At 34.8% G+C, this 13,697-nt stretch overlaps 2 protein-coding genes across 2 annotated transcripts in view; one reads left to right on the plus strand and one right to left on the minus strand.

Annotated features, from left to right (window-relative positions):
* LOC135223666 (glutamate formimidoyltransferase-like) overlaps nt 1-13,697 on the minus strand; it is a 236,909-nt gene that overhangs the window by 10,569 nt on the left and 212,643 nt on the right. The window contains exon 3 of the mRNA XM_064262369.1: nt 3,565-3,750. Within this exon, the coding sequence (XP_064118439.1) occupies nt 3,565-3,750 (186 nt within the window). The remainder of the gene's footprint in view (nt 1-3,564; nt 3,751-13,697) is intronic.
* Nucleotides 8,095-13,697, plus strand: part of LOC135223006 (BTB/POZ domain-containing protein 6-B-like) — a 106,237-nt gene continuing 100,634 nt past the window's right edge. The window contains exons 1-2 of the mRNA XM_064261532.1: nt 8,095-8,231; nt 9,273-9,563. Of these exons, the coding sequence (XP_064117602.1) occupies nt 9,345-9,563 (219 nt within the window). The 5' untranslated portion in view covers nt 8,095-8,231; nt 9,273-9,344. The remainder of the gene's footprint in view (nt 8,232-9,272; nt 9,564-13,697) is intronic.

Consider the following 13,697-nt stretch of genomic DNA (forward strand, 5'->3'; position numbering starts at 1 on the left):
CTTTCCTTCGTGGTTTATACCTTTATTTATGCATTTATCACGTTCCAAACTTTCGTGATTCAGTCATACATACGCACACACATTATGTATATATATATATATATATATATATATATATATATATATATATACTATATATAATATATATATATATATATATATATATATATATATATATCCAATGTAGCATGAAAGAAGACGTTCTTACGATCATCCTTAAATCCACTGTAGAAGGTAAGTGAAACTGGGACTTTGAACAAGAACTTTCGTATCTGTTCAAAGTCCAAGTTTCACTCACCTAATGCCTTGGATTTACGGATATACTTCCAAATATTGCGCCATAAACAACCCATTACTATGATATCAACTTTGCCTTAGGAATAACATGCAAACAAAGCTAATTATATCTCTGATAAGTCATCGTACCCATATCAAAATTTATTTATGGGTGACAGTGTCATCATCCATTCAGCCAATGCAGATAACCACTGATTTCGAATCTGTGATAGACGTTCCCAATGAATTCGGTTTCCGTACTTAAAATTGAAATCAAGTAAATGGATCGTGTCACTGCCACCCAAGTATCCACAAAAGAGTAAGTTCGAATCCCGATCAGGGCAGATGCAGAGGAACAAGCCTATAAACTACTTTGTTGTTCTTTTTGTTGTTGTTCTTGATGGTGTTGTTCTTGTTAGGGCGGTAGGAAAGCCCTGTGGAATATCCTAAATAGGTCCGAAAAAGGTGTTTCGCGTTGAGTTAAAGATACGGGATTTGAAGGCTAGGATATCTTTGATTTACTTATTAGAATGCAAATGTAAAAAAATAAATAATGCGCATGTGAAACGGTGCCGAACAATTATTTCATATTAAATATAGTATATTTATTTTAATTTTCGTTACTGAAACAATGCTCTATTTGACGTAGAATTTAGCACACACCCCAGTTAACTGGAGGTCGGATCACGCCTTGTTCAAGCTACAAGGAGCTTCAGATTTTTCAGAAAGCAGATAGAAGTCGTTTCCCTAAATATGATATATTCAGAGTCTCCCTACACTATTTTGGAAGGACTGGTAGCTCAAAACACAATATAAAAAATAATATATATATTTTATATATATATATATATCTATATATATATATACATATATAATGTGTGTATGTATGTATTTATGTATAAGCCTTTTCCCCTAGGTTAATGGCTTCCTAAGCTCCTACCCTTAACATGTTTCATATACGTTGCCCGATAATACAACCAATCGTTTTTTCAAATTTAAAAATGATTGACATCATGAAAATTTACAGCATTGCCATCTTTACATTTAAAAAGTATACATACATAAACAAACACACAAACACTATATATACATATATATGTATATAATTCCTAAGAATAGCTGAAACTTATGGGCAAAATGCCACAAGTTTCCTTTAACTTAGACATTTTCATTTGCATATACATACATACATACATACATACATACATACATACAGAAAAACACACACACATATATATGTATATATACAGAGAGAGAGAGAGAGAGAGAGAGAGAGAGAGAGAGAGAGAGAGAGAGAGAGAGAGAAAGCGGCAACAAAAGACACACAATATTTCTCCAGATGAATTCAACCTGCCTTCCAAGACTAGGTAGGTATTGGACGACCCAGACCCCAGTAATGAGAAACAAGAGATGGCGCGTTTCCTAATCACTTAAGCAAAAAAGCCCATTAAGGCCGGAATCTCTCTCTCGTGTGTTTTCTTGCGTACTGCGATCAACATAAAAATTACACTTTCGGATGAGACAACGCGGACTAAACACGCTTCTGCAATACTAATCATTTCCTCGAGCTAGATCTAGATAGGGACAAGGACCATTACCGGAGAACTGGTTTTTCTGGGCCCGAGAATTACGTTTAGTCCAGTATCTTGATAACTCGTGTCGGACAGGATTAACATGTCACCATCATTCAACCGATTATTCTTCGGGCCATGGGTGATCTCCATCTTAAATACTAAAATTCGTTTAATATATTCTCTTAAATTATGTTCTGTGCATAATCAGCCCACCTGAATGGCAAAATGGGATGATAACACGATGTCCTTGCCGGTCTCTTATTATAACTACTATTATCATTATTATTATTATCGAAGAGAACCTCACGTTCGCACGAGTCACTAAATGTCAACGCTAATATGAGGTTTATTATATAAGTTAATGTAAGCCATATATATATATATATATATATATATATATATATATATATATATATATGATATATATATATATGTTATATATATAGTGAGAGAGAGAGAGAGAGAGAGAGAGAGAGACCTTTCGAGAACCTACTCGATTCTCAGCATTATCATTATTATTATTATTTTATTCATAAAGAAAATCGAGCAAGTTCTCGAAAAATCTTTTTTCATATTTTTTTTATTTAAATTAATACTGATGCCAATGTCTCAATCAGGATTTCTTCACCATTATTATTATTATTATTATTATTATTATTATTATTATTATTATTATTATTATTATTATTATTATTATTATTATTATTATTATTCAGAAAACGCATACACCACATTGGGAAGAGCCTTCAAGGCCTTCATTTAGCTTACCAATCCTGTATTGAAAAGTACATATGTGAAGGATTACTAGACAAATGAAGGACAGGGAAGGGAGTATAGAGAAATTCACAAGAAAAGACCAAATATATAAATAAACATGTAAGGAAACGAGCGAAGGTTGACGAATACTCGCAAGTAAGGTTTTAATAGTTTTGCTTCGCTCTATTTACCGAGCAACAGAAATTATAACGAAAAGAATCGTTTTTTTAAAGGCTTCCACATCTACAGCAAGGTTAGTCTTGATCCCCACAAATTCAACTCACTTTCGAGAAAACTTATGTTACTATTAACATAATAATTTCTTTTGAAGATTCAAATTCCATTAAAGAAATGGGCTCCTAAATCTGATGATTATATGATTAACTGCCTCAAATCCCGCAGTTTCATGAGCTATTAACCCAAAACCAGCTTCGCTGCCCTATAATGTACAAAAACGATTAAAGATATATTTAAATATAATCTGCAATAACAGTTTCCATAACGTGACCAAGCATTAAAAAAAAAGAAATTTCCACCCTCTAAAATGTAATGCTAAATCAAAATATAATTTCATTTTACAAAACAATCGCGGCTTTCAATCTGTGACTCTTGCTTTTTCAGTACATTAACAGTAAGGAAATGATAAACTGTACAGGGAACATTTCCAAATCTTAATAAGAGATACTGCGAGACTTTAGCGGTAAGGAGAAGCGTTATGTCTTTAGTAGAACTACCTAAACAAAGTGAATAACAAATCCGGAGCGTCTTTAAGTACTCGAATTCAAAGCCCTTACCATCACAGAAAAATGTTACGAAATCTTTTGTCCTCTGTGCAAAATAATTAAACTGGCATTCTCACGAGAGAGAGAGAGAGAGAGAGAGAGAGAGAGAGAGAGAGAGAGAGTCAACAAACGAATACAAAACAATTAGAGACTAAAACACATGCTTATTAAGTTACCGGTTAGCCCATATCTTGCTGACGGTGGCGCGCCGAGGTCATGGACGAGTTTCTCGTAGCGAACCGGCTTCCGGAACCATCCGACTTCCTTCCTGCGCTGGACGAGCCCGCGGTTCTCAGGGTCTCCGGAGCCGAAGAGGAACGCCGAGGTGCCTGGAACAGTCGCCGTCAGGCGACCAGCTAGATCTGGAAAAGAGCAGAGATGTATTACGAATCAGCGCATTTCGTAAGGTAAGGTTTTGTGCATACAAGTACTATGCTAGAATAATAATTTTAATAAAAATGCGCATGACGTCAGCCGATAACCTTGCTACTTACACCCTGTGACCAATTTCATTCAGTGTCGGTGTTGCTCGAGAGTGTTGAGTTCAGCGCTCGGTTGTTTGTGCAAATGTGTCCATACGCATTTATCTTCTGCCATATTGCCAAGGATGGGAAGGAAGGAGGAAGACACATTGACCAGCTATACAACTTTTACGTGTCACTTGATACTTATGAATATATAAACGTCCGTATGGCGACCTTCATACCTGTCAGATTTCTTTTGGTCTTCTTTCTTCCTGGACGCATTGACTTTTATTTCATGCCGATTCTATTATTATTTTTTCCTTAACGATCCATACAGCAAACATTTTGATTAAGATTGTTGGTGTTAGCAAACAGATCAAATTAAAAGGAAAAAATCCTACTTTGTTAAGCCACCTTCCCTTACTACAAGAATTTGGTCAGCGTCTGAAAGCAAGTCGAAGATCCTATATATATATATATATATATATATATATATATATATATATATATATATATATATATATATATATATATATATATATATATATATATACACACACACACACACACACATATATATATATATATATACATACATATTTATAAAACACTAGACATATAAGTTCAATATATACTTTTGTTCAAGATACAGAGTAATAATTCACGTCGTTGGCAAAATGGCTGGCCATATTTGTGATCTAGCACCTTCAACCATTTCAGTGCTCAAGTAATGGTTGTATGTAGCTGTAATAAAATCAAAATACTTCCCCCACCCCTTTTCCCCCACCTACCACCCGCCCCTTCCATCCTTCTGTACTTCATACGCTCTAAGAACTACTCCAGTCTTTGGGAAACAGATCGACATTACTTACAAATGACTTGTACAACTGACTTTCGTATAATAATAATAATAATAATAATAATAATAATAATAATAATAATAATAATAATAATAATAATAATAATAATAATAATAATAATAATAATATTATTATTATTAAATTAATCAAATAGGAAAACATTAACATTTGAAAAGCCTCAAACGGCACTCACTCGCAAACAAAACTTGAACTGAACACAAGACCCATATGCTAAAAAAGAGAAAACACAAAATAACAGAAGATTAACAGTATGGATAACTCGGCAAACAAGTAAAGAAATACATCCATAACCGCCTGAACAGAGCAAAAACATAACTCAAGTAATACCGCCCTATGAATAAAAGATGAAACGTACGAGTAGTAAGTGAATAGGAAGTCCAACGCCCTGGGCACCACATATATCAATATACGACGCGGTGAAGAAAATCCATTTGGAAGTATAATAAAAAGAATAAGTAACCACGTCGTCCACTGATTTGCTGAATGCATCCCTCACCGACGTACCTAATAGGGTAAAAATATGCATGAAATTTAACTTTTCACCTGCCTTTGAGAAATGAGATTCTAAATCCAAACTGTTCAAAGCGTGATGGAGGACAAGTGATGTAACCACAGTTATTCATCAGGACTGACTAACTGGTTTAGTATTCTATTTCAAGTCAATTTACATATCAATCGTGAATTACATGCAAAGCATCAATGTGCGCAAAAGCACCGCTCAGTAATTTCCATTAACCTTTTTTTGTTGATGATCTGGGAGAGATAAAAAAAAAATGGAGGCCTTCTGCGTATCCATTAGCAATGAGGTCACCCGAAAATACGAGAATAATGCCATTCTTTGGCCCTGAGCGCCATATCAGGGGAACTCACCTGACCCCGTCAATGCCACAATCACCGAGGGGATGTGGTATGTGGGTGCCTGTATTTGGCATCATTTAATATTCGGATCACGAGGTGAAAAGAAAAAAAATCTCTTCCTCCTCTTCCAATTATCTATTATAATTCGAAGAAGAAATTAAAAATCGTCTCTCTACCTTTTCACTATGAAGAAATCTGAATATATCCAGTGTCCTTGCACCTGCGCACTGTGTGAGATGGCTCAGTCAAATCTCGATGTACACATGAATCTCTCTCTCTCTCTCTCTCTCCTCTCCGCTCTCTCTCTCCTCCTCTCTCCTTCTCTCCTCTCCTCTTTCCCGTCCTCCATATAAATTCAAATTATGATTGCAAGTGAGAAAGCTATTAAATCTACTTTAGGCTACATATTTCTCCATTTCAACAAACACGCACACATTAAACAGATGCATTGCACACATATCAAGAGAGAGAGACAGACAGACTGCACATTCATGTGCATAACGGTAACCACATAGACCGATAGATAGATAGATTAGACTGGAGACGTCTGTAATCAAGAGTAGAGAGTGGTTGTGATAATGAGTTTTATTTCGTAGCTGCGCTACGTAGCAATAGTCACCAACATTTACACGTAGCAATAGTCACCAACATTTACACGTAGCAATAGTCACCAACATTTACACGTAGCAATAGTCACCAACATTTACACGTAGCAATAGTCACCAACATTTACACAAGAAACAAACGAACAAACAAAATTAATTAAGTTTTCATTGTACAATAGCAAAGGACGACCTACTTTATGTACCGAAACTATTTCTTACAAGTAATATATGCCAGTAAACACGTCAAAATCAATTTACATGTAAATTGTATATGCCCTTAAACACTACCAAATAGATTTACATGCTATGTATGTCCATAAACATGTCATAATCAATGTATCATAGTATCATAATTACAACAAAAATTCAATCACATATATCAAAGTTTCATACACAGTCAGTGACAAAAGAAATCATAAAGGAAAGCGGAAATTGACGTTCCATTATTATAAAAACAAATTCAGTCTCATACGAGGGGTTCATCAATAGTTTAATAGAAAAAAAACTGTTATAAAAAGTGGTCAAGCGTTAACAGAGAATATATTAATGGCATATGATAGATACCCAGTTTTAACAAATCTGTAGTGACAGAAGAGTGTAATATTCCAAAACCCACTGTTATTGTATTCAACTGGTAAAATGGTACGTATATCAAATCCGTAAAGTACTCAGTTTAGTATAATCTACGAAAATAGCGTTAATATTTCATTAAATTAGATTCAGAAAGATATATATTCCGTTATCAATAATCATTTTAAAAGTCATATTAACAAACATAAAAAATACATTTAAAATCATATTGCAATAAAAAAGAAACCTTTATCTAAAGAAACTCTCAAATCATTAAAACCCATTAAGCTCTATTAAATATATATCAAATACTAATGTATACGTAGGCTTAAGAATCACTTCCAGGTGACACAAGATAGTGACTCATGATTTTGGAAAACGACAATTCTGCTCCTTCAAGGCCTCTTTTATTAAATTTGACCTGTGGAACTGTTCCATATGCAAACACCTCTGGAAAGGAGATGACGATCATTGTTAAAACATTAACGTTTTCATAACGAAATCGCCTGAAGTGTAAGTAAATCCAAGCACGCAAGAATTTTCTGTTTATTAAATCCTAAATCTTTGTAGTCTCGCTTCAGACAGGAATATAGAGTTTAGGCCAAAGGCCAAGAACTGAGATAATGATTTGATTCACCAATGGAGATTTTTTGGGTCTTAAATTTCCTGTTCTGAGCCAATCGGGAAAACTGCCTCAAGTGGCTGACACATTCAACCGTAAACATTATTGTTCTAATAAAAAAAGAGGACTAACTACTTATCAAAATAAAATTTTCGCAATAAACAGCATCATTCTTTTTAGAATTTATTTCGTATACAGAACATCAATGTCTTTTGAATTACTTAGAAATATTAATAAACCAATTATGTTCGTAATGATAGATTCATAGACAACACATGTGTTCATAACGATAGATAGAAAGTTAGAACACCTATGTCCATGGCGATATGTACAGGCAACACAATATAGAAAGATAGATCTACTAACGACAAAACGCGGAACTACAACGTGTCGCCCCCAAATGTTATTAATAACAATAGAAAACATATCACATACACCAAAACAGCCACTTGTGCACGCAATGTATATGAATAATACTGGCAATCGATACGCTTCCACCTTCATTATTAGGGAAGTACGTGCAGAACCGTTGCTTCGTCCTTCACGCGCGTGCGTGAGTGTGTTGGTGTAGTATATCTGAGTGGGTTTGTATCAGGCTCTCGTATCTCTCTCTCTCTCTCTCTCTCTCTCTCTCTCTCTCGCTTTTGTTATAGGATGCAGGTACCGACGGGGTGGAAGATGGGAGGCGGTGGCTGAGGAGGAGGACGAGAGGCCACCAAATGCTTTGGAATCGTCGTATCGGGGAAGAGAGTCGCCGCTCACTTGTTCTGGCGGGACCAATCATTCGAAGGCGTGTAGCGACCGTGTGCGCACCAGGTGTACGGCCGGTGCAGTGCAAGGAAGGTGTGTGTGTGTGTGTGTCTGTCTGTCTGTCTGTGCCGTGGGGGGGGCAGGTGTACATACAAGAGTAGTGAAATAATCGTGTGTAGCAGACCTACATCTTGAGACAAATATCGAAGTCATATTGGTGTCCATATTAAGTTTTTGAACAATGTAAATACACTGACAATGAAAATTGTAGTCACTGTTCACTATTGAGCGAATACAGTGGAATTACAACTTAAAATGTACTGATTCACAGTTGTTCATGCGAATGTCAGATCGGTGTGTGCCAGATGTCCACAAACACCGACAACAAATGCTGAAACAAGTGTTTCTCGGCATAGTAATAAAGCATACCTGCTGGGTGGAACCTTATCTTACACATCACTTGCTTTCTCTTTTATGCTGGAACACATCTCAACACTTAACATGCTGCTCCTTTTATGAGGCATACATCACATATAAATATATATAAGGTGTATATAGTTAAGAAGAAAATGAAAGTTAAAAAACTCATCAACATACTGCCTTGCACTTATTAATTATTGCAGTGTTAATTCCATTATGAAATTATACACTATATATGTGTACGTATGTATGTATGTATGTATTATGTATGTATGTATGTATGCATGTACATATACTATAATAGATATATTTAATACACATATACATACACATATTCAGTATACATATATATATACACATACAATATATTAATTCTTATATACTACACATATAAATATATATACATACATATATATATATATATATATATATATATATATATATATATATATATATATGCATATATAGATATATATATATATATATATACACATACAATATATATTCATTACATATATAAACTATGTGAATGCACATATAAACATATATATACAAAACTACCTAACCAAAGTATAGCAAGGAAGCAAAGACGTGGAGGAATAAAAGAAGCTTCCTTGCAGATCAACCGAACCCATCTATCTTCGTCACTAGTTATCTAAAAACACATCAACCGAAAAATATACAGATGCATAAAGAAATGAGCTTTTTTTCCAGATCACAGGCAGGGGGGGGTGTGCAATTTAAAGAAACTGATATATCTGGACACGAAAAGACTTCAAATTAACCATGACTCTCATAGCACAAGAGAGACTTTATCGGACCGATAAGCTCCACGTTCCCACCTGGACCGCTTTCTGCAAGAGGATACTTCGGTACCTGCGGTCCAAACGGGCGGCTCACCTCTTCTCCAGGAAAGATGGCAAGGACAAGAGCCTCCTGGACACCCAGGGAAAACCCAATGTCTGCAAGCCTTCGGATCTCCAAGCTGCCCAAGAAGGACCAAAAGTAAGTCTAGTGAAGTATAACTTACTATAGTACACTATAGTACTCTATCGTATAGCATAGTACATAATGGAACGTTTGATGGCATTATTATACTTTAATACCACAACTCGATATTGGATTTTTCATGTGCTCCCAAGTCTCCATAATGTGCGTAATACAAAAAATCAAATCTATTGCAATTTTAATGTTACAGTTATTTGCCGTCTTTTATTTATGTATGTTTCAAGTTCTTAAAGAATGTCTTGCAAATTTGCCGACATTTTAACGCTTGGTTTAACCTTCATTCCCACTTGGCTGGTACTGAACGCAGCGTTCAGGGGGACAGTTGTGGTATGCGAGTAGAAGTCTACCCATTTGAGGTTACATTATGCGGCTTCATAATGTAACCCGTTTACATCACTGCAGCACAGTATCGGTGTGTTCCAGTTTTTGAGGGGGCTGGGGTGATTTTATAAGAAATAAATCAGCTATTTTCTCATGTGCCTTTTTCCTTGGATTGTTCTAATTTTTTAAATGAAATACGTAATGTCTTTAAAGTTACCAGTTTACGTCATTGTAAAGTATCATGTATAAGTTTTTTCATCAACTGACCTAAAAGTGCCATTTTTATTGCACGCTTCTCAACTGCTACGTCCCTACTAATTCTTGAGGCAAATGAAATGGGTAATGTCTTTAAAGTTGACATCATTGCAAAGGATGATCTTTAAGTCAAAAGTTGATTTAACAGCAAGAAAAATCAGCTTGTTCCTAGGTGCCTTTGTCATTGTATTCATAAATGCTGCTTATCTACACTCCTTTTGTAAGCAAATGGGTAATGTCTTGAAAGTATACGTCATTGTAAAGAATCATCTGTAAGTTTGTTTTTATAGGTGGTATCATAGCAAGAAAAATCAAATTGCTTATAAGTGCCTTTTTCATTGTACTGTTCACAAATGCTGCGTATCTTTTAATATTTTAAGCAAATGGGTAATGTCTTTAGAGTTGACGTCATTGTAAAGTATAATCTGTAAGTCAGAAGTTGATTCCATAACGAGAAAAATCGACTCGTTCCTAAGTGCCTTTTCCATTGTATTCACAAATACTGCGTATCCTTTAATAGTTTAAGCAAATGGGTAATATCTTCAGAGTTGACGTCATTGTGAAGTATCCCTTACACGCTTTGCTTTTATAGAAGGTGATTTCATAGCAAGAAGAATCAGCCGGCTACCAGTTATGATCCCAATGCGTTTCTCCGACTCATTGTCTCCTCCGGATATATCCTGTAACCTTTCACCTCGTCACCCTGCCTGTTTTTCACTGCATAATCTCTCGAGCCTCATTCGAGGAGACTTGTTTTTCCTCCGTGGGTAGGGACCCTGTATCTGGAAGCATTTGCATTTCATTACGTCCGCGGGAGTGCAATGAATCATCTCCTTCGCCGCGCTTGGTATAATATTCGGCCATTTGTATAAAGATGTGAAGATCATCGGTAAACAAATCTCGAATTAGAAAAATATGTGGTCATGAATATGGAACGTCTCCGCTAATGATGGTTCGACCAAGTAGCCAGTCTTTAATTGGTTTCTAATAAAAAATATTTTATGCACAGCCTGAGAGAGAGAGAGAGAGAGAGAGAGAGAGAGAGAGAGAGAGAGAGAGAGAGAGAGAGAGAGAATCTTGATTAGCACAATCTTGTGGGAATAACAGAGAATTGCATTATAGCCAAGGCTCATGCCATAAAGTTAGCCTGATAATAAGTAATAAACTTAAACCTCTGTAGGCGAAGTTTTAATGATTCAATAACAATATGGAACACAGGAAAAGAAATGTACTAATTTGCATATTTAGACATTCAGATATGCAAATGCTCTTCAGTATTGAAATATTTCACATAAAACCCGTAGATTAATGCCTCAAGTTAATACTTCTAACACATAAAAATGAAATGCATAGGCTAAGAGTCAATGGTAATTTCACAACACAGAAAACGAACCAAAAAATCACCGTCGATTAAAAACTAAGATTTCAAAAATTACAGTAATTGTATTACTAATGAGTACCACACACTATGTTCAGTGCATAAGAAACAAAAAAGGGTTCATTTTCTTTATATACAGCACGTCGGTTCTGCAAATTACTAAAGCGATATATGAGAGAGAGAGAGAGAGAGAGAGAGAGAGAGAGAGAGAGAGAGAGAGAGAGAGAGATTGTGTAAGCAATAAATTATATACTTCAATAAAAAAAACATTCATTTTGATTCAAACATGTATTCAAAAATTCATGCGCGTTCAAAAAAAAAAAAAAAAAAAAAAAAAAAAAAATGTCAGCAAGAAATGTGGTGTACAGTTTCATATGAATCCTACTGCGCTTACTCGCGAAGAATAGCAATTAGGGGGTTAAGAAAGCGCACCAACTGACGAGGCTTGGTGATACAAGAACAGATAAGTTGAACCTGCCTTTGCAAGCTGTTTCTGGATAAGAGAAACGCTCCGAAAAGAAAGGATGGGTGGGACAACTGTTCATTTGCAAAGGGGAAGAGGTAATAAATATTATTATTATTATTATTATTATAATTATTATTACACGTAAGATGAAACCAGTTCAAAAGGAACAAACCCACAAGGGCCATTGACTTGAAATTCAAGCTTCCAAAGAATATGGGGTTTATTTGAAAGAAGTAACAGCAGGTAACAGGACATACAGAAAGAAGAGATCAGTCATTAAAAAAGAAAAAAAGTTAATTAAGAAACTGATAATTAAACTAATAAAAATGTATGTAAATTATATAAGAAGTAACAGAAGGTAATAGGATATGCAATGAATAGATCAGTCATTAAAAAAGTTAAAAGAGAATTAAGAAATTGATAAACTAATAAAAATGTATGTAAATTATAAAAGAAGTAACAGAGGTTAACAGGATATACAGAAAGAAAAGATCAATTATTAGAAAATGAAGAAGTGAATTAACAAATTAATATATAAACTGATAAAAATGTATATGGATTATAAAACACAAGAGAACCACTTTAGGGTATAGGGATGAACTGCATCGTCGCTTGAAGTCACAGTAAGAATGACTTAGGGACTGGGAAGGTGGGTGTTGGGGATTTGGGTGGGAAAGTAGGCCATAAAGTAGCGTAGGTTTGGATAAAGATACAAGAGGGAGAAAAACGGGAAGTGACGTAGTTGGTCCTACTGACGGCTTATAACCACTGATCGAGATGCACTTTGGAAGGTGCAGATAATGTGCGATGAACTACTATTTATATATATATATATATATATATATATATATATATATATATACATATATATATACTATATATATATATCTATGTGTGTGCATACATATATATGAATTACTATTTATATATACATATATATTATATATATATATATATATTATATATATATATATACATATATATATATGAAGTTCCAGTGATAGAAGAAAAACATGTCCTAGAATACGAAGACTGAATGAATGAATACAAGAATGCATGATACTTGAATCATTCATGAAGGAATGAATACACGAATGTAGGATACTTAGATCATTCACATCATCATGGCAATGATGATATGAATGAATTTTCATTAAAGAACATCACACTTGAAGAACTCACACAGACTAGAGCATACCTACACATATAAACTGTTTATGTCAGTCGCACACATTTGTTCATTTAAAAAAATTAAACAACTAAATTTTTTTATTTAAATTAAAATGTTTAGTTTTCGTGATTTGTTATGTGTAAAATTGGGTCACAGACAAGATTTTCACGAATGGTGTAATGAGAGTAGTTAGGATATGCACAGAATTAGAGGCACGTTTTTAAGATTAAATAAAGCGAAAAGTTGGAAATGGCTGAGTGTTTAATGCTTGCAGATGGCATAAATATCTAAAAGTTGACTAATGACAGTGAAGAGAAGCTGAAGATACTAGTGAAAGGGTCGAAAACTTGCATAACACATCTAATTATAGATAGAACAGAATATAGAATTTACAGCAAAGGTGAAGCACTGACTGGGACCTGTAAGGTCATTTAGCGCTGAAACGGAAATTGACAGTAAAATGTTTGAAAGGTGTAACAGGAGGAAAACCTCAAGGCAGTTGCACTGTGAATCAACTGTTGGGAGAGGGTTAAGGAAAGT

Source organism: Macrobrachium nipponense, chromosome 11 (assembly GCF_015104395.2).
Source record: "Macrobrachium nipponense isolate FS-2020 chromosome 11, ASM1510439v2, whole genome shotgun sequence".
Lineage (NCBI taxonomy): Eukaryota > Metazoa > Arthropoda > Malacostraca > Decapoda > Palaemonidae > Macrobrachium > Macrobrachium nipponense.